The sequence below is a fragment of the Artibeus jamaicensis genome, unplaced genomic scaffold (assembly GCF_021234435.1).
Source record: "Artibeus jamaicensis isolate MK-2021 breed Jamaican fruit bat unplaced genomic scaffold, CSHL_Jam_final contig_391, whole genome shotgun sequence".
Taxonomy (NCBI): domain Eukaryota; kingdom Metazoa; phylum Chordata; class Mammalia; order Chiroptera; family Phyllostomidae; genus Artibeus; species Artibeus jamaicensis.
Window position 1 is genome coordinate 1,027,193 of NW_026521814.1, and position 21,862 is coordinate 1,049,054.

The 21,862-nt window shown below is 35.3% G+C and overlaps 1 protein-coding gene across 3 annotated transcripts in view; it reads left to right on the plus strand.

Moving 5' to 3' along the window:
- The window catches only part of SLC4A10 (solute carrier family 4 member 10), a 273,304-nt gene that overhangs the window by 98,622 nt on the left and 152,820 nt on the right, over positions 1-21,862 (plus strand). For all 3 annotated transcript variants that reach the window (XM_037140408.2, XM_037140406.2, XM_037140407.2), the window contains exon 2: positions 6,327-6,408. In XM_037140408.2, the coding sequence (XP_036996303.1) occupies positions 6,327-6,408 (82 nt within the window). The remainder of the gene's footprint in view (positions 1-6,326; positions 6,409-21,862) is intronic.

The window sequence follows — 21,862 nt, forward strand, 5'->3', positions numbered from 1 at the left end:
CTTGCCCAGGGTATCATTGGCAACTATGTTTTTCAATGATCTTTAGGAGAGATCATATTCTTTAGGTCACTTATTGCTATCTTATAATAATAAGTGCAATCTTATATATTGTGATAAGATTCTGAGCTTAATTCCTAGCTTAATTCTGAGCTAGGATTAGATTAGCACTGGAAGACTTTCACCTCTGAACCTTTGAACCCTGAGGTTGACTCTGGGATATTTCATGTCAACTAACGAACTTCCCTGACCTAACTGTGTACTCCCCAGGCTAATCTTTGAAGTTTGCATGGGTGGAGTTTTTATGTAAATGAGATGAGAGAAATGTTGAAATTTTTACATGATGATTTACTTTGTACCTTTGTAGTCCTGACCAAGCATTTTAGTCTCCAGTTCTTATTCTGAGTTCTATTTTTTCTTATACATGTAAAGATGATATAACACATTTACTTTGCATAAGTGAATGAAATTTAATTGCCACCTCCCTAATTAGTTACTTTAGAAAAGAACTCTGGCTTTTATTAAAAATACATAGGGGACTAGCCCGAGTGGTTTATTGGGCCACTCTAGAATATATATATATATATATATATATATATATATATATATATATTTTTTTTTTTTAAGGATTTTATTTATTTATCTTTAGAGGGGAAAGAAAGAGGGAGAGAAACATCAATGTATGGTTGCCTTAGTGCATCCCCTGCTGGGAATTGGCCTGCAGGGAATCAACCTGCAACCCAGGTATGTGCCCTGACTTCTAGGATATATTTTATATGATTTAATTAAAACAGTATTTACAATAGATAGATTTAATTTATATTACCAGAGGTTGTATAATCTATATTCTAGAGTAGATACCATATTTTAAATAACTAATTTCAAAGTAATATGCTGGTTAAAATAGGTGGCTTCAATTATGTTATGAAAATTTAATGTACTAAATGCAATTCAAAGTTATACTTGACTTATATGCTCAAATTTCAGTTCAAGCAGTATATGATTGAACTCTTATGATATGTTAATATCCAAGCCTACACTTTCACATCTATTATCTTATTTAATACAGCATAATACAATTAGAGGTTAAAGAGATGACCCTTTATATTTGTATAATACTTTAGCTTACTGGTAATGAACAAAAAAGGCTGATTCCAGAATAAATATGGATGCATGTGTTGAATTTTAATACTGAATCTAAGTGTTAATGTTCAATTTTCTTTATTTCATAATTTAAAATAAAAGTTAATCAGGATCTAGACAAGAAAAACAAGAAGTTAAAATCCTGCACCTATTTGGTATTAAAAAATGGTAATTTCTATAGATTAAATAATGGATACATATGTTGAGTATTAACATTGAATCTATATGTTAATATCAATTTCTTGGTTTCATAATTTTATATATAAGGTAATGAGATGAATGAGAAAACCAAGAAGTTAAAATTCTTTATCTCTTATTTAATGAAATGTATCAATGCATTGTACTAAAGCAGAGTATGTAAATAATCTGTTGAAATGATATAAGTTAGAAAATACATGTTTTTAAAAGTTTATGTTATAGATTATGCTATTATAGTCATCCCAATATTTCTCTTTTTGACTCCCCCACCCAGCACCCCTGACTCCCTCACTCAATCCCAACACCTTTGCTCATGTTCATGGGTCATGCGTATAAGCTCTTCGGCTACTCAGTTTTCTATACTGTACTTCACATCCTCATGATTATTCTGTAACTACCTAGTTGTACTTCTTAATGGTCTCACCTCTTCTCCCATTCCCCCAACCCCACTTCCATCTGGCAACCATCAATATGTTCTCCATATCCATGATTCTGTCTCTGCTCTTATGTGTTTAGTTTGTTTTTTAGATTTAATTGTTGATGGGTATGTGTTTATTGCCATTTTATGTTCATAATTTTAATCTTCTTTTTCTTAAATAAGTCCCTTTAACATTTCATATAATAATGGCTTGGGGATGGTGGACTACTTTAGTTTTTCTTATTAGGAAAACTCTTTATATGCCCTTCCATTCTAAGTGTTAGGTTTGCTGGGTAGAGCAATCATGGCTGTAGTTCCCTGCTTTTCATCACTCTGAATATTTCTTGCCAATTCCTTCTAGCCTTCAAAGTTTCTTTTGAGAAATCAGCTGATAGTCTTATGAGAACTCCTTTATAGGTAACTGCTTTTCTCTTGCTGCTTTTAAGATTCTCTCTTTATCTTTAACCTGTGGCATTTTAATTATGATATATCTTGTTGTGGTCCTCTTTGGGTCCGACTTGTTTGGGACTCCCTGTGCTTCCTGGACTTGTATGTCTATTTCCTTCTACGTCTGTTTCCTAAAACCAAATTAGGGAAGTTTTCTTTCATTATATTTTCAAACAAGTTTTCAGTTTTTTGCTCTTTCTTTTCTTCTTCTGGCACCCCTGTGATTCAAAGTTGGTATATTTGAAGTTGTCCCAGAGGCTCTTTATTCTGTCCTTGTTTTTCTTCTTGCCATTTTGATTGAATTTTTTTCTTCCATGTTTTCCACATCATTAATTTGATTCTCATTTTCATCCATTCTACTGTTGATTCCCTGTACATTTTTATTTATTTCTCATAGTGTAAACTTTATTGTGCTTGGGACTTTTTTATGCTGTGAAGTACCCAATGAGTTATTTGAGCATCCTCATAACCAGTGTTTTGAACTCTGCATCTGAGAGATTGCTCATCTACATTTTGTTTAGCTCTTTTTCTGGAGTTTTGATCTGTTCTTTCATTTCGGCCCTGTTTCTTTGCTTCTTCATTTTGGCTGCTACCCTGTGTTTGTTTCTGTATATTAGGTAGGGCTGCTTTGACTCCTTGTCCTATAGCATGGCCTGCTGTAGAAAATCACACTCATAAATTAAATGGGGTAGAGACATAAGTAATCACCTGGTGGGGCAGCCTGTGTGAACCAGGTTTATGGAGTCTGAGATACGGTGCAGTTACTCTGTCGATCTGTGTGGAGAGGTCTCAGGAAATGAACAATGGCTGCTGCCTGGCCTCTGGAGTTTTGTCTGGGAGAAAGCTGTCTGCTGGTGCTCACTTTGATGCCAGACACTTTGTTTCTCCCCCGGTACCATTGGTGTCCATCAAGCTGCTGTACCAGTGCTGGAGCCCAGAGGAAGTGAGTCTGCATATATTCTAAGTCCATTGCAGACCCTTTAAGAGGTGATACCTGAGAATCCTGCAGTTTCTTCCACTACCTCAACCCCCACTGCTTTTTACAGCTATAAGTTATGGGAACTTATGTCTCAGGCACTGGAACCCTGGGCTGGATGGTCTGGTGTGGGGCTGGGAATCCCTCGCTCCTGAAATATCTCTCCTGATTTTTATGCACAACACATAGGAGTGAGACTGCCTGTTTTATGTCTCCATGTCTCTGCCCTTCCTACCCATCTGAATTAATGTGATTTAATTCCTTTGTTGTTGGACTTCCATACAGTTCATTATTCTGAAGATTCTGGACGACAGTTATTTTGTAGTTTGGTTGTAATTTTTGCTGTGGTTGTGTGAGGAGGCGAGCCATGTTTACCTATGCCTCCATCTTGGCTGGAAATCTGCAATTGTTTGAAAAGACTTCCATCGTAAAATATAGTGAAAGACTGTCCCTTCTGACCTTTGACAATGAATGCCTGATTTAGCTCTTGGCATTCTTCTTGAAAACACCCCAGGGGGCACAGATGCTTTCCAATGTAACTTATATTTGAGTACGTCTTGCACATAAGATAAGTCTGTTTTGTAAATGTATCAAGAACAGATTCTAAAGAGGCTGAAACTTGCATTTGTCTGTTTCAGGAATATTATGTAGATCATGTTTTTAGTTTTTTCTATTGCTTTCATTGCTCAAATAAACAGATCTTTAAAACTTTGCCAAACAGAAAAATAATGAGCTATGAATTCTGTCTTTATTTTTAGTTTTTCTATCATCATTAGTGTAGGATTCTTTTACTCTGATTTCAAACATTTGCCCTGACCTGACTCAGCTCACATTTTCTGAAAGATAAGGGACTACAGGACTTAAAACATGGCCTTCTGCTTTCCAGTTTGCTGATCTTTGTAGGTCAAAATATGTTGTCTCCACTCTACAGTTGAAAGTTCTTATTTGTAAAACATGAAGACCAAATTTTCTATCAATATCATGTTTAGGAATTAACCTTTCAAAGAAGAAACAGAAATCTTGGAAGATTCATTCACCTTTAGTTTGCCTTTTCATTTCTTTTTTTGTTGTGAGTCTTCACTTTTAAGACAATTTTAAATGGGTGTCCAAAATCAAAGTGTATTTTACTTTATTCAGTATTTTGTATTTTTTCATTCCTGCATGGTCAAAGTGAATTGTACTCCCCCTCCCTTCCATTATTTTATTGAGTGCCAAATAAGTGAGCATATTGTTCTGAGTGTGTACGAAATGCGGACAGTAGAACCTCTGCCTAGCCATTTTAAATAAGTTTAAAAAAATAGAAACTGAATGGAAGTTTAATGCACCTGACTGGATTTTACAGTTTAGTTTGAATAAAATGCATTATATTGAAGTAAAATAATTAGAGTTGTAGTTTACCTAATAATTGCTACTAATTGCTTTCAAGGGATTAGATCTCCACAACCCCCTTTTTAATGGCAGTAGAAATATGTCAACCATAGCAGTAGTGGTGTTAATACTAATGATTTTTATATTTTCCATGTATAGTTCAAAATGTCATCTTGTTAAGAGGAAATCTTTATCAGAGATAAAAATGCATGTAACTAAATTGACAAGATAACTGTTTTTTTTTTCTGTTTTTCATCTCACTAACAAATGATGCTAACTAGAATGTTTGATTGCCTTCAATTTCATGGAAAATTGGTTGATATTCCTTCTCTGAATATGTGTGGCTGAATTAACTTTATATTCCTTAAACTAACACTTGACAATCAAATAAAATAATTGTGTACAAGTGACTGAATTGAATCCCTAAAATACTAGATCATATTATATGCGGGCAACTTTGCCTGCAAAGTCCCCCCATCTGCCACGTATGAAGGTGAAACTACCGAGTCATGATCTGCTTGGGGAGGAAGGGTGGCTGATCCCTCAAAGGGGAAGGGCCAATAACCTTTTCTTCTATGGGCTTTTATTTTGCATAAGAATACAGGTAAGGATCAAAGAATAGATAGCATTCAAAGAACTATGAGGGCTTTTTCTCAGTCAGGGTCAGATAGCTAAAGAGCCATAAAGCTTTGAGGAACAAACTTCTTGCTTGGACCCTTATCATTTAAATGAGAGCATTCTAAACAAAGCGGGTTTCACAGGATTTTTACATATTCTTTCTTAGTCCTGATCACCCTTGGGAACCGGCCTCTTCCAGGAGAGGGCTGCACCACTTTTCCCATTATAGGTTTTTAGGCTTAAGTGGATTAGAGCCAGGAAGTGCCTCTCCTAAATGGAAATGGGGACTCTGGCTATGTCAGAATAGCCGAGGGGCGAGAGTCCATCGCTCCCTCTTTGTCTCAGCCTCCTCCCCCCACAGTCCTTCCATGATGGCCTCTCAAGTGATTGTGTCTGGCTTAGGTTGCCCCTCTCTCAGTAAGGAATCTTACCTGTCATGGACTGTTGACCATGCTTTGAAAGCAGGGGAAGAAGCAGAAGCAGTGTTTGCTGCCAGAGACAAACTTTGTCTCCTAAGTGGCTTGCATTCTGGAGGTCACTCACTCAGTCTTAGCCATGAGAGCAAGTTACAATTCCTGAAACCAGGCAGAGAAGTTCCCACCAATATTAAAAGTTTATTTTCCTGTTGTCTGTGTCTACAACTTTTTGTTTATTTGCCTTTGTTCATTTGTTGCCTTTATTTTATACCCCAACATGAGTGAAATCATATGGTTTTTTACTTCCTTTGCATGACTTCTTTTGCTTAGCATGATATTATCTAGGTCCATCCATGTCATTGCGATGGTATTATTTCATAGACATGGGCAATAGTATGGTGGTTACCAGAGCGAGAGAGGTGAGGGAATTAGTGAAGTCTAAAGGGGCCCAGATATGGTGACAGGAGATTTGGCTTTGGGTGCTAATCAAATAATGCAATGTACATAGTATCATAGAATTGTATCCTCGACATTTTATTAACCAATGTCACTCCAATAAATTTAATTAAAAAATGTTGAAAACAAGAAAATACTTTGAGCTTCTAACCTTAAAAATACCTTTATTAATTTTAATCATATTGTTATTTCTTTAACATAGTTTGTAAATAACATTTTTATCTCTGAGAAAAAGCAATTAAGAGAATGTATGTACTATTATTTGGTCTCCTTTTTTCCCATCCCACAGAGAAATGATGAAGAGGCAGTTGTGGATAGGGGTGGAACTCGTTCTATTCTCAAAACACACTTTGAGAAAGAAGATTTAGAAGGTAAGACATTTTTCCTGCTTGGATAGCTCTTCCTATCTTTGTTTCAAAGTGAAATGTGAAATTCGTCACAATATGGAGAATTGCAAATGCTGATATCAGAGTAATGGTGGTGGTGGTTGGTAGATATGATGCAGTCTGGAATGACAATAGGCAGACCTGAAAACAGTAAGAACATTCACCAAGGAGACATTTACAGAACCCCTGCTACATTCCAGGCTGTGTTGTGTTCCACTCTTTCAATATTCCTTGTTTCAAAGAATTACAATCAACTGGGGAATAAAAAGAAAAAAAACAGACTAGCACATGTGGCGCTAACTCACTCAGCCTGTGCTGTCAGAGTAGGCTCTCACTGGAAGAGTTAAAGACACTTTGGTGTTCTAGTTTTACTCAGATATCTGTGGGAGAGAGTTGGAGGCGCCATTTGTTTGAGTCCTCAATAAGGGGAAAAGACAGCAAACTGTACTTGAACAACAATAAAAAAGAAGAGGAAGAAGGTCAGATACTTCAGTGTATCTGACAATGTATCTGGCTGCATGGACTTGTAGCTCTGAAACCAAGTTGTACTGGTTTCAAATATTAGTTCCACCTTATTTGCTATGGAAGCCCCAGCTAGTTAGTTAACTTCTCTGCACCTTCTTCTTCTCAACTGCTAAAATAAGGATAACAATGGAAAATATTTTCTAAAATTTCTATAATAATGAAGGGAAAAATACTTAGAATAGTACCTGACATAAGAGTTATATAAGTACTGACAATTATCATTACATCACAATTTAATGTATATACACTAATAGTTCATTTTTATTTTTAAGCAGAAATTATTACTAGTGAGATACAAGGTAGATGGTATTTTTCATTTTTTGGTTGAAAAGTGAAACTTAAGTAAAACTAATCAGAAAGAGCTGCTAATAATCCATCACAGCTGAGAAATAAGGGTTTACTCTTCTTAAGAATTTTAATATAACCACTTAAATTACAATTAAATTCGTTGTTCTTTTGTTTTATCCTTAGCTACAACAACTAAATAATATAGGAGAATTAATATAATGTTCAGAGACAACTTTCCACAACTACACCTAACTGCGTGCCTGACATTTCGTGTGGTGCATGGAAAATACCCAGGTCTGGAAAGGTTATACTTACTGAGTGTGTGTAGTGTAATTTGCTGTGCTATTGATATTCATTACACAAATTGAAGGGAGCACAAACTTGCAAAACCTAAAGGGATTATGGATCATAAAATAATTATTTCTTGGATTTGAAATGCCATTATTATCAGCAGCAGATTTATCTTCCTGCTTGTGTTATGACTTCTGCTTTACTTTTATTTACTAAACACACACAAGAAAAGCTAATAAACTAAGATGTTAGTCTAAAAATATGCTCAGTTCCAGGGAAAGGCCATCTTGGGTTGAAAGACTATGATGGATAATCCACACATAGATAATTGGAAATTAACAGTTAATAATTTATAAATAATTATAATAGAATCCTGAATGCTCCCTTTGGATGGAAAATACATAATGAAAAAATAATATTTAAAAATATAATTTTAATTATCATATGAACATGAATTATATGCATTTTCTTTGGGTGACAGTGTACAGTGCTTATTGAAAGAGACTTCTGATTGGCAAAACACAATTCATAAGCCAGATTTTGTTTTGCTTATTGATATCTATAGTGGATATTTTAATCACCAAAATGAATAATTTTGGCTTACTGGTGATTGAAATTAACATCAAAGAATGCAAGTGTAATGTTACATTTAGACTTTTGAAGGAAAATAGGAAAACCCTTATTTATATTGAGTTTCTAAATATTTTGTTTTGGTCCCAAACCATACTGCACAGGTAAATATCCAAGCCTTTGAAGATACTGTGGAGGGTTCTGCTGCAATGCACACAAGGAATTGCTGAGAATCAGAAAATAATGCAGGAGCAATGTGATAGATGGTGTGGTTTAGGAAAAACCAACTGGCAGCATAATGTAAAATGGGCAGTGGAAGAGTGCCAGTTGGGAAGGTTGCATTACTGGGGGTAACAATGGTGGTCGTTTCCCCCTTTGTACAAAAGACCAGAGCTCTACTTTTTAAGAGCATCTTCAGCAATGTAGATCAAACACATTTCATAAAAATCTTCTTTCAATTAAAATTTAATAAATTTATTTAATTCTAGCTTTATTGAGATATAATTGGTATATAACTATAAATTTGAGGTGTATAATAGGAAGATGGGGCACACAAATGTAATGAGAAATGATTACTACAATAAGGTTAGTTCCTTCACATCCATCACCTCACATAGTCACCTTCTTTGTGTATGTGTGGTGAACATTTAAGACTACTCTTAGCAAAATTCAAATATGTAATGTGGTGTTGTTAACTGCAGTCACCATGCTGCACAACAGACCCCTAGAACATTCATTTTATAAATGGAAGTTTATATTTTCCCCACCCCCCAGCTTGTGGCAACCACCATTTCAATTAAAATTTTAAATGTGAAAATTGCTGTTTCTCGGAACTGCATATATAAGGTCTGTCTGGAAAAAGTCCAGCCATTGTTAATATAATGAGATCAGTTTGTGTGGCATCAATGTAACCTGGCAGCCAAGGAGAGTGGACTGGATGCACATGCATGAACACTGAGGACTTCACTGTACTAGTCAGTGGGGGCTGTAGATGCCACTGAGTGAACATGTGTACTGTGTGGTCACCACATTCAAAATGACTAAGCAAATAGAGCAATGAATTTGCATCAAATTTTGTGTTAAGTTTGAGCATTCGTCTGCAAAAACTATTTGGATGATTCAGAAGGTCACAGCTATGGGCAAGTGGAGATTGGCAGTTTCCTCACAAAAATACACCCATTCATGCATCGCATCTCGTGCAGAGTTTTTTGGTGAATCACCCAGGTGACTCAGCCCCCACTATAGCCCAGATTGGGTACCCTGCAACTTCTGGCTTTTCCCAAGACTAGAATAGCCTTTGAGAGGGAAGAGATTTCAGATCACCAATGAGATACAGGAAAATATGATGGGGCAGCTGATGGCAGTTCCAACAAAGGATTTTGCAGAGTGTTTTGAACAGTGGAAGAGACACTGAGAGAACTGTGCGAGGTCCCAAGGTGCTTACTTTGAAGGAGCCTGAGGCATCACTGTCCTATGTACAATGTTTCTTGTATCTTGTGTCTTCTTCAATAAATGTTTCTATTTTTCATATTACATGGCTGGATACCTTCTGGACAGACCTCATATACACATACTTAGCTAATGAGATTACTGGTGTAATTTAATATCCTGACTATGGCTTGTAGAAATGCCAGGTGCTTAAAATACAAAGTCCCAGCTGAAATATGTTTAATGGAAAATTATTAACTGACTGAAATCAATAGCTTGGTGCATATGAGTACTTTGATGTTATAGTATTCACATATATTATACATTCTGATGAATGATATGTCAAGTGTATAATTTTCTCCCTCTAAAACTATTTATCCATTTGTTCTAAATATCTCATATGATTTTTCTCAATCTTTTCCTCTTACTACAAAAAATCAAGAGCATACAATTTTACTAGATTCTGTTCACTTTCTATTTTTCTACATCAGATAGTTAATAAATTCTTTGAATCTACTTCAAGGGTGTCTGTTCTCATCCCTTCCTTTTTTTTCCTGCTGCCTCTGCTTTAATTCTTTCTCTTTTTGCATATTGTGTACTGTGTGGTTCCCACAGTCCACCCTCCCTAATATTGTTCTTTCTAAACATCCTTCTGCTTCCAATACTAAAATGTAGTTAGTGGCACTGAATCCCTACAGTTAGATCACTCAGGATTCTGAGTAGAGCAAAAATTATTCGGATTAACCAATTTTTATTTTTGGTTTCCCACATCCTTGTGTGATTAGTAGTGTCTAAAGTGTAAGATTACAAAAGGAATAATGCATTAATACCTTTGAAATTCTTTTTTGTACTTGCCCTTTAGTACATGTGCAGGAGACCCAGTGTGATAAAATACACAATGCTCAGTTAAATTTGAATCTTACATAAGCAAGGAATAACTTTTTGTATAGGTATACCATGTAATATTTTTATCTTTTTGAAATTTTTAAACCTGGCAACCCTCGTAACTAAAACTCTGTACAACTCCCCATTTCCTCCTCCCCCACACTGCTAGCAACCACAATTGTACTCTTTGTTCCTATGGATCTGACTACTCTACATATTTCATATAAGTGAATCATGAAGTATTTGCTCTTTGGGGCTTGGCTTGTTTTACTTAGCACAGTGTTGTCAAGTTCATCTATGTTCTACCATGTATTACATTTTCCTTCCTTTTGAAGTCTAAATATATTCCATTGTGAATATATATATACACTGTATGCTATATAGTGTGTATATATATACTGTGTGTATAAATGTAGTGTATATATAATGTGTGTATACATATACACACTATACACCATATATATATATAGTGTGTGTATATGTATACACACTGTACACTATATATATAGTGTGTATAGTGTACACACTATACATAAATGTGTGTGTATACATAGTGTGTATAGATATATAGTATATATATACATATCTATACACACTATATTTTATCTATTGATGTGTTGATGGACATGACTGCTTCTGTCTCTTGGCTGTTGCGAATAGTGTTATTATGAATGTGGGTGTGTAAATATGTCTTAGAGATCCTGCTTCCAGTTGTTTTGAATGCATAACCCATCCAGGATCATAAGTTAATTCTATTTTTAAGTTTTAGAGAAACTGCTATACTGTTTCCCACAGCAGATAAACAATTTTACATTCCCACCAAGAGCGCATAAGAATTGTAATTCCACATCCTCACCAATATTTGTGATTTTTCTTTCTTTCTCTTTTTTTTCTTCCCTCCCTCCCCACTTTCCTTCTTCCCTCCCTCCCTCCCTCCCTCCCTCCCTCCCTCCCTCCCTCCCTCCCTCCCTCCCTTCCTTCCTTCCTTCCTTCCTTCCTTCCTTCCTTCCTTCCTTCCTTCCTTCCTTCCTTCCTAATTAGCCCTCCTAATGGGTGTGAAGTGATATCTCATTGTAGTTATTATTTGCATTTTCCTAATAATTGGTGATGTTGAGCATCTTCTCATATGCCTTTTGGCCATTTGTGTTTCATCTTTGGAGAAATCTCTGTTCCAGTCCTTTGCTCATTGTTTCATTGTTGTTGAGTTGTAGGAGTTCTTTATATATATATTATAAATATTGACCTCCTGTCAGATAATGATTTACAAATATTTTCTCCTGTTCTATACTTTGCATTTTCACTCTGTTGATTGTGTCTGTTCATACACAGTAATTTTTACTTTTGATAAAGTACAATTTATCTAGTTCCACTTTTGTTCCCTGTGCTTTCTGTCTCATTTCTAGGAAATCCCTGTCAAATCCAGTGTCATAAAGTTTTTCCCAATGCTCTCTTCCAGTTTATAGTTTCTGGACTTAATATTTAGGCCTTTGATTCATTTTGAATTAATTTTGGTACATGGTACAGAATGCCTACACCTGTACTCTTCATATTTCTTTGTTGCCTAACATTATACTTATGACAGCTCATGTTCTCTCCACAGGTTCATTTCCTCCCAAATCATTGATATATAAAGAACCTATTTAGTGACTATTACTTTTCATTTTATAATACCTGGTATTTTTTATAATCTGAGAGCATAGAAAAGGCAGTAAAACCTCAGGAAAATTATTAAAGACTTTCTGTTCAAAAACTTTTAGATTGCCCTATACCAAATTGGTGCCTTCTCATCTCCATTTACTAGCAATTTTCCTCCACACAGAATTAGAATGGCAGTTCTCCCCATATACTTGTATTACCTGATTCCTCCTGGTGGAATAATTATCTTCCTTTTCCCAATTTCTCTTTCTGAGTTTACACCTTTCCTTGTGTCATATATGTTTGTTATTTTTCTTATTTGATTATAAGCTTGTTGAGAGACAAATCTTCACCTTATACACAATTACCTTCATGATATCCAGCACTTTCTCTTAAACTAGATAGGTGCAACAAATGTGCTGTATTGAATTGCATTTATATATAATTCAGTAATATGTAACTAATCATGTGAGAAACTAAATTTATAAAATGTAATTAGGTGTATAATTAACACTCATCAAATATTTAATTACCTTTCAAACAGCATGTAAATATAGTAGTTTCTAATTATGTTTCACTGTATCAGGATAAATAAATCTAGTTACATTTTAATATGTTATTCAAGAATTCACAAATTTAACACTTTAGTAGAAAAGTTAAACTAATCTTTAAATCTAGGTCTACATATTAAATAAAATGACATTTTCTATATCATAATTGTTTTAGAAGATATTAAATTATTTTAAAGCCAAGGACTTAAAAGGGAGAGTTATGCCCCATCTTCATATTCTTTTGCTCATTCCTCTCAAGGAAAAAATAGTTGGTTTACTAGTTTATTTTCTTGTTGGACCACTTAATGTAAGTGGACCCAAAGTCCAGAGATAATGTAATTAAAGCACCTAGCATAAAGCAATCATAAAACATAATTCTGATTTATCAATGATAACAACCTCCTACTTTCTTCATTTCACTCAATGCATTCCTCAGCACTTAAGAGAACGAAAGTGTTTTTCTGACCACAATCATTGCAATGTCCAAAGTATGTATCTTCTCACAATACGAGCAGGAGCAGACAAGCAATCAGTCAGGACTTTCCTCTTGAAGCTACCATCATTCACCAATATTAATTAAGTGCTAATGGGATGCAACCACTGCCTTATGCTCTTCATTCTCTAAGGAGGTTTAGACACTAGAGCTCTCAATAGAGCATTTGAAATAAATCACTGGAAACAAATCACATTGGCCACTTTGCACATACATGTTTACATTTAAATTATCAGTGGATATAAATACTGATAGTAATGAATATGTATTAAATAATTAAAAGAGGTAATGTGCTTGATTTTTTGAATAACATATGCCTGTAATTTTAGCAGTACAGGTATTACTGGAACTTTAATAGAATTGATTCCATTTGGGGTACGAATATTCTGAGATTACTTTGTTGAGTGCTCTCTTGTATTTTCTCTCAGTAACTTTGTTTACTCCCCCAGTCCATCTGTCCTCTTTTCTGTTTACCTAGTCATTCCTACTGCCTTAGTACATCAAAACTGCTAATGGCATAATGAAAAAAATCTGATTTTCTTTCCTTTCTTTCTCTATCATTTCTACCCCTTAATGAGCTTCAGGTGGGAAGATAATAAAGGAAACCAAAATGATTAAAATCCTAATGAGGGGAAGGTGAAATTTTAATTCTCTACTGGTAAATTAAAATTTTGTTTGTTCTTGTGACTGGAAGATATGAATATTTCTTTGACTACTTAAAAAACTTCTTTTAAATTACCTTAGAAGCATCTGTAATAAAATGAGTACAGTCTTATCAACAAAAGATTTCTAATTTCTAGATAAAGTATTTAGAATTATGCCTATTTTTTCTTTCTATAACTCAGTGTTTTCTTACAATGATAAATTACCATGATTTATTTAGATGATAGTATAGCAGGAATGTATTTGTATTAATCTCAGTGATTAATACAAAACAATAGTGCCAGCAATGCCTACACAGTTAATAACAATATTAATCATGAAAATGCAAAGTTATCTTTAGTAAGTGGAGATATTAACTTATATAAATGGTTTATTTCTCTCCTGCTCTCTCACTTTAATTTTCTCTTCAGGTTGATTAGTCTGCATTCTATTTAATTATTTTTAAAAAGTGCTCTTTACTACTAACCACAGTGGCTCTCTGTCCTCATTATTTTGAGTTCTTGATTGCTTTTTATCTGTTTGTCATACCTTTTTAAAATTGAATTTATGGGTAGCATATTGGTTTACAAAACTATACAAATTTCAAGTGATAACTCAATGAAACTTCATCTGCATACTCCCTGCATCATGCACCCATGGCCAAAAGCAAATTCTTTTTTCGTACCAATTTATCCCTCCTTTTCCTCTGGTTATCACCACATGGTTGTCTATGTCTGTGTGTCATATATATGCTTTTTTTCATAATCCCCTCACCTTTCATCTGGCCCCCCAACCTCCCTCCCCTCTGATAGCTGTCAGTGTGTCCCTTGAATCTATGCCTCAGTTTCTATTTTGTTTGTCAGTTTATTTTGTTCATTAGATTCCACATATAAATGAGATCATATGGTGTTTGCCTTCATTTGACTGGCTTATTTCACTTAGCGTAATCTCCAGGTTCATCCATGCTGTTGCAAAAGGTTAAGATTTCTTTTTTCTTTTATTTTTTTACAGCTGAGTAACACTCCCTTGTGTAAATGTACCTTAGCTTTGCCTTTTTTTCATTTTGTTTTAATGGCAGTGACAGTTAAATATGATGTATAATAGAACATGGATAACTTTTTATTGAAACATTTTTTTCTAATTTTTTAATACTGTGGAATTTCATTTTAAATGAAAATATCATTTACTGTCATAGGAAAAACAATTTGCAAAGTTCAATTTACACATAACCACAGCTTTTTTTTTAGTCCACTTATCTACTGATGGGCACTAGGGCTGCTTCCAAATTTGGCTATGGTAAATAACACTGCAGTGAACATAGGGGTGCATATATCCTTTTGAATTAGTGTTAAGGATTTTTTGGCTATATTCCCAGAAGTGGTATTACTGGATCAAAAGACAGTTCCATTTTTAGTTTGTTGAGGAAGCTTGATATTCTTTTCCATAGTGGCTGTATGGATTCCCACCAACAGTGCAAAAGGTTTCCCCTTTCTCCACATCCTCACCAGCACTTGTTATTTGTTGATTTATTAATGATGGCCATTCTGACAGTGTGAAGTGGTATCTCATTGTGGTTTTAATTTGCATCTCTCTGATGTCTAGTGAAGGTCTTTTCATAATGTCTGTTGGCCATCTGTATGTCCTCTTTATAGAAGTGTCGATTCAGGTTCTTTGACCATTTCTTAATCAGGTTGTTTGGCTTCTTGGTGATCAGTTGGATGAATTCTTTATATGTTTTGGAAATTAACCCTTTACCAGATGTATCACTGGCAAATATGTTCTCCCATTCAGTGGGTTACCTTTTCATTTTTTTTGATGGTTCTTTTGTTGTGTAAAATTTTTTTAGTTTGATATAGTCCCATTTATTTATTTTTTCCTTTGTTTCACTTGCCCCGGGAGATATATAGGCAAAAATATTGGTACAAGAAATGTTTCGAATTTTACTGCCTATGTTTTATTCTAGTATTTTTATAGTTTCACAACTTGCATTTAAATTTTTAATCATTTTGAGTTTATTCTTGTGTATGTGTATGGTGTAAGGGTGTAGTTTCATTGTTTTTCATGTATTTGTCCAATTTTCCCAACACCATTTTTCTAAGAGACTATCTTTACCACACTGTATGTTCTTGCCTCCTTTGTCAATTATTAATTGACTCTAAAGGCTTTATGTCTGTGCTCTCTGTTTGGTTTCATTGATTTATATGCTTGTTGTTATTACAATATCATGCTGTTTTGATTACTGTGGTTTTATAGAATAGTTTGATACCTTTGTTCTTTTTTAATATTGCTGAGGCTGTTGGGGTCTTTTGTGGCTCCATATAAATATTTGGAATATTTTTCTAGATTTGTGATATTTGCCATTAGTATTTTTAAAGGAATTACATTGAATCTGTACATTGCTTCAGGTAGTATGGACATTTTAATGATGTTAATATTTTCTATCCATGAACATATTATATGAGTCCAGTAATCTGTATCTTTCTCAGTTTATTTTTTCAGTATCTTATAAATTTCTGAGCATAGGTCTTTTACCTCCTTGGATAAATTTACTCCTAAGTACTTGCTTTTTGTTGCAATAATAAATGAGGTTGTTTTCCCAATTTTTTTCTGATAACTTATTATTGATATATAAAAATGCCACCAATCTCTGAATATTAATTTTGTACCCTGTTACTTTGCCAGATTCACTTATTAAATCTTGTAGTTTTTTGGTGGAGTCTTTAGGGTTTTCTATGCATGATACCATGCCATCTGTGAATAATGACAGTTTTACCTCCTTTTTTTTCTTTGGCTGCCTCTGATTTTTTTCTTCTTGTCTCATTGCTGTGACTAGGACTTCCAGTACTATATTGAGTAGAAATGGTGAGGGTGGACATCCCTGTCTCGTTCCTGACCTTAAGGGAAATGCTTTTAGTTTTCTATTGCTTTTTTAAAAATATATTTTATTAATTATGCCATTACAGTTGTTCTATTTCCCCCCTTCATTCCCCTCCACCTTGCACACCCCCTCCCCCACCATTCCCCCCTTTTAGTTTATGACCATGTGTCTCAAGTTCTTTAGATTCTATATTTCCCATACTGTTCTTGCCCCCCCTATTTTCTACCTATCGTCTATGCTACTTATTTTATGTACCTTCTACCCCCTTCTCCTCCTCCGATTCCCCTGTTTCTAACCCTCCTTGAGATCTTCATTTCTATGTTTCTGCTCCTGATTTAGCTGTCCTTTTAGTTTGCTTTTGTTTTAGGTGTGGTTGTTAATAACTGTGAGTTTGCTGTCCTTTCACTGTTCATCTTTTTTATCTTCTTTTTCTTAGGTAAGTTCCTTTAACATTTCATATAAGGGCTCGGTGATGATGAACTCTTTGAATTTGATCTTATCTGAGAAGCACTTTATCTGTCCTTCCATTCTAAATGAAAGCTTTGCTGGATAGAGCAATCTTGGTTGTAGGTCTTTGGATTTCATGGCTTGGAATACTTCTTTCCAGCCCCTTCTTGCCTGTAAGGTCTCTTTTTAGAAATCCACTGACAGTCTTATGGGAACTCCTTTGTAGGTGACTGTCCCCTTATATCATGCTGCTTCTAGGATTCTCTCCCTCATTTTAATCTTGGCTAATGTAATTATGATGTGCCTTGGTGTGTTTCTTCTTGGGTCCAACTTCTTTGGGACTCTCTGAGCTTCCTGGATTTCCTAGAAGTCCTTTGCCAGATTGGGGAAGTTTTTCTTCATTATTTGTTCAAATAAGTTTTACACTCGGGACTGTTCCTCTTCCCCTTCTGGTACCCCTATAATTTGGATGTTGGAGCATTTAAAGATGTCCTGGAGGTTCCTAAGCCTCTCCTCATTTTTTTTGAACTCTTGTTTCTTCATTCTTTCCTGTTTGGTCATTTTTTTCCTCCTTCTGGTCCACTCCTTTCATTTGAGTTTCAGTTTCCTTACCATTACTATTGGTTTCCTGTGCATTTCCATTCATTTCAATTAGTTTAGCCTTCATATGTTCCTCTAATTTGTGACTAAAATCAACCAGTTCTGTGAGCATCCCGATCACCAGTGTTTTGAACTGTGCATCTGAAAGTTTGGCTGTTTCTTCATCGCTTTGATTTATCGGCTCTGGGGCTCTGAGTTGTTCTTGAGCCATTTTTTAATGTTTGTGCCTGTTACATATGAGAAGCAGGGCCTTAGTTGTTCACCAGGGCAGGGCCACCCGGGTGGCTGGTTTGTGACGCCGTATGTGGGGGCAGGGTCAGAGAGGTACAATGGCGGTTCCCTCTGGCGGTTCCCTCTGCTGCTTCCTGCCGCTGGGGCCTGTGCAGTCCGTCTCACTGCTAGCTCCTTCACCCATTTATGTGCACATGAATGTGTGACCAAGATCAGCCCTCAGTGGGTCTGCTTGCTTCTCCACACCTGGGATACACCCACAGCTGCCAGTGCACCTGGGTCACGCATGCCGGAGTCGGTCCGGTGGATCTTTCCTACTCTACCCTGCTCTGCTGCTGGCTCTGCCCCTTTTACCGGTTTGGCTGAAGGGTTCGTTGTTGTCAGACTTCCGTGTAGTTCAATTTTCTGTGGTTTGGCTGCCTTTTTGCTGCTAAAACTTTTTTGTTTTTAAACTTGGTTGTGCGAGAAGGCACAGTGCTTCCATCTACGCCTCCATCATGGCGGAAATCCTCTCTTGCTTTTAAAACTTTTGACTAAACCTTTGTTTTTAGATCTCTCTTCTCTCATCTCTCCCCTTTGCTTCTCTTCTCTGTCATGTCTTCCTTGGTATTTTCTATTTTATCCACTGGTCCCTCTTACTCTGTGTGAGATTTCTACATTTTCCCCAAAATTAAAATACCTCTCACAGTTTAATTATTTTAAAAGTTATTAAAATAATATTAACTCAGAAAATGCAGGCAATATAAACATATGTAGGAAGGCAAACAAAACAACTCCAAGTCCTACCAACTGGAAATAATACTGCTAATATTCTGAATGCAATAATAACATAAATATTTTAAGCAATATATTAACTTAATTATATGTGTTATAAACACATGTAATGATAACTTAATTACATATATAAATGGAATTATAGGTCATTTTTATCTTTTAAACTACTCTTTTCTGATTTTAAAAATTCAACATCTTTCCATATTAATATAGATATTATCCATTTGAATTGTACTTAGTATTTCATTGCATGGTTTTATGATGCTTTATTTAACCAATCCTTATCAATGGACATTTTTGACTATTTCTCATTTTCTATTTTTCACAAAGCTGCTGTGAACATGATTGTATGTGTATTTCTGTGCACTTAATGTTCCTGATATTCTCAGGAAAATCAATGGGTCAAATGATTATAAAGTTAGTATTTTGATACATTTTTATATTGTCTTCCAGAATGATTATACTCAAATATGCTTCTACTAACATTATGTGGGAAGTTCCATCTATTTCTTCAAACCTTTAACAAGTCTCAACTATCTTTTTATTTATTTATTTTATTTTTTTGTTGTTCAGATACAGTTGTCCCCATTTGCCCCCCCATGGCTCTCTCCTGCCCTACCCACCCCCACCTCCCACATTTCAATCCTCCCCCACTCCAGTTGTCTTTGTCCATGGGTCCTTTATACATGTGCCTTGACTTGACCCTTCAAGTATCTTTTAAATGTTGGTTTTTCTCCACATATGTACCTGATTCCCCCCCCCTCCATTCTTCATTCTCTCCCCAGTTGATTCACTTCCTAGAATGTTTCTTCCACCTGTAAGTACTGCAGGAGTCCATATGGACTCCAGATGTGTACTTTGGACCTTCATACAATGAATACACCTAAGGTAGATACATGGAAGAGGATGAATATGACCAGAGTAGAGGTCATCTCATACAAATATTATCTGAGAAAATAGTTAAAGGAGTAATTAGCAAAAACATGACTGCTAACTTAAAGTATTTGAAAGATTATTATATGGAAGATGAAATACACTATCATTTTATGTTACACAAAAATAGTATTGTATGAGGAAAAAATCTATTAAGTTTTTAAAATTGCTTTATCGCACAGGTGGCAAACACAAGGCCCACAGGCCAAATCCAGCCTTCCACCTTGTTTCTACCTGGTGGCAGCACCCAGCTCTCACTTCATACAGTCCTAAAATTACATTTGGCCCTTTGAAGGCAACCGCAAGGCTGATGTGGCTCCTGGTGAAAATTAGCTGGATACCCCTTCTCTATTGGATATGACTACTTAGAAATATTTAGTTTTAGAAATGTTAACTTCAACTCCTTTTTATTTCACATGTTAAAATGAGAGGTTGCAATTAGGTGATATCTAAGATTTTTCCATCTCTGAATTCTGTGATCTTTAAGAGGACATTTAGAGTATGCTTTGAAATGTATGTTCCTTGTTAATTCTGACTGACAAGAAAAGTTCCTTAGTTTTACATTTGAAAAGGACTGTTCACCCTGTATAAAAGAAGGTTTTAAAAATGTCCTGTTAATTATTCATGCCTCTTGAAAACCAAAGAAACTTATTCTGTATCTTTTTTCTTTGTAAAATATTTCATTACTTATGCTATTACAATTGTCTCACTTCCCCTCCTTTGCTACCCTTCACCCAGCCCACCCCCATCCACACCATTGTTCATGTAAATGGGCCCTTCTTTCAATCAGTCATCTCTTACAGTTGTTGGTTTATTTCATGATTCTGTGCCTCTGGTTCTATTTTGCTCATTAGTTTATTTTGTTCATTAGATTTCTCTTATAAGTCAGATCATATGGTATTTGTCTTTCCCCAAGTGGCTTATATATGTTTTTAAGAAAAAAGAAATTAAAGTAGGGTAGATGAGGTTTAAAAAATACCACTTAATATAAATTTTTTATCAAAAGATTATGTCTGACTCTATCATCTTCAGATATATAATTAGGTCATATTTGGTTAACATTCAAAATGACTCAGAGGCACTACCTGCCTGGTAGTATTATGGAAGTATATTGTATTTCTTCAGAAATTCTCCCAAGGTTCCCTAGAGTTACTTCATCTAAATGGTTGAATCAGACTTTAATGTCTCTAATCTGTTGCTACCCTCAGTGAGAATAAATTGAACTTTATATTTATTCATTCATTCATTCACTCATTCATTCATTTCTCCAACTCTCCACTGTATGCCTATTATTAAGTGCCAGATCCTTTCCCAGGTACCAATGAATCAGTTGTGAAAAATAAAAGATAAAAATATGGACTTTATATTACTAGATTTGACCCTCAAGTTTGATCTGAACAAATGTTTAACACTGGGAAGCCTGGCCTATTAGTGTATTTTTAGTTTCTTCCGTCACCAGGTAGAAAAGTCTGGTGGCATCCAAGAAGTAAAGAACACAAGTTGCACTAGAGTTATGTGACTGCCTACCATCATTTGGTGCAAGGCCCTGTCCACTAAAGCTGTTGATCTTCATAATTTATCCGACAGTGTTGTCAAACTAGCCACACTATCTGCTCTTCTATATACTTACACACCAAAACCCACCTTGAACCTTAAGTGTTAAACTTCTTAGTGACCCAAGCCTTTAATATCCCGTATTGTAAGGGCACACACATGTCCCTTTCTCCGCTCAAGGTAAGTTCCTTAGTAACTAAGTGACTTTGTTAGAAAGGCCGTGAGTATCAGTCACATGATGGGTGTAGGCCAGCTGTGTGTGTGTGTGCACACACCCTTTGTAATCTACTGGGTGCTGTTGAGTTTGGAAAATAGGCCAAACTTTTTTCCCAGTGGTGATGTTTCTTCCAGATAAGGGTGGAAGTAGGGGAATGTTATCCATTCCTGCCAGTCTTAATTTATAGCACTGTACTCCATTCAGATATGATATAGTGACTTTAACTCTCAAAGCAAAGGAATTTGGGTTTAGCTTATCTTCTTCCTAATAGACTCTTTGGGTCTTGCCTAAATTTGAGGATTAAAAAGGATGCCCCCTAATTTCACCTTCCAACATCTTAGCTCTATACTTTTCCTTCACCCAAAATGATTATTTTATGTTCTCCACTCAAAGGTGGGTACTTACTCAATATCCATGTAATTACTGAACTGTGCAAAGTGGATCTTTCCAGAAAGTGAAGTCATTCTTATTAAGGTAAATTGATCAGATCACCTCTA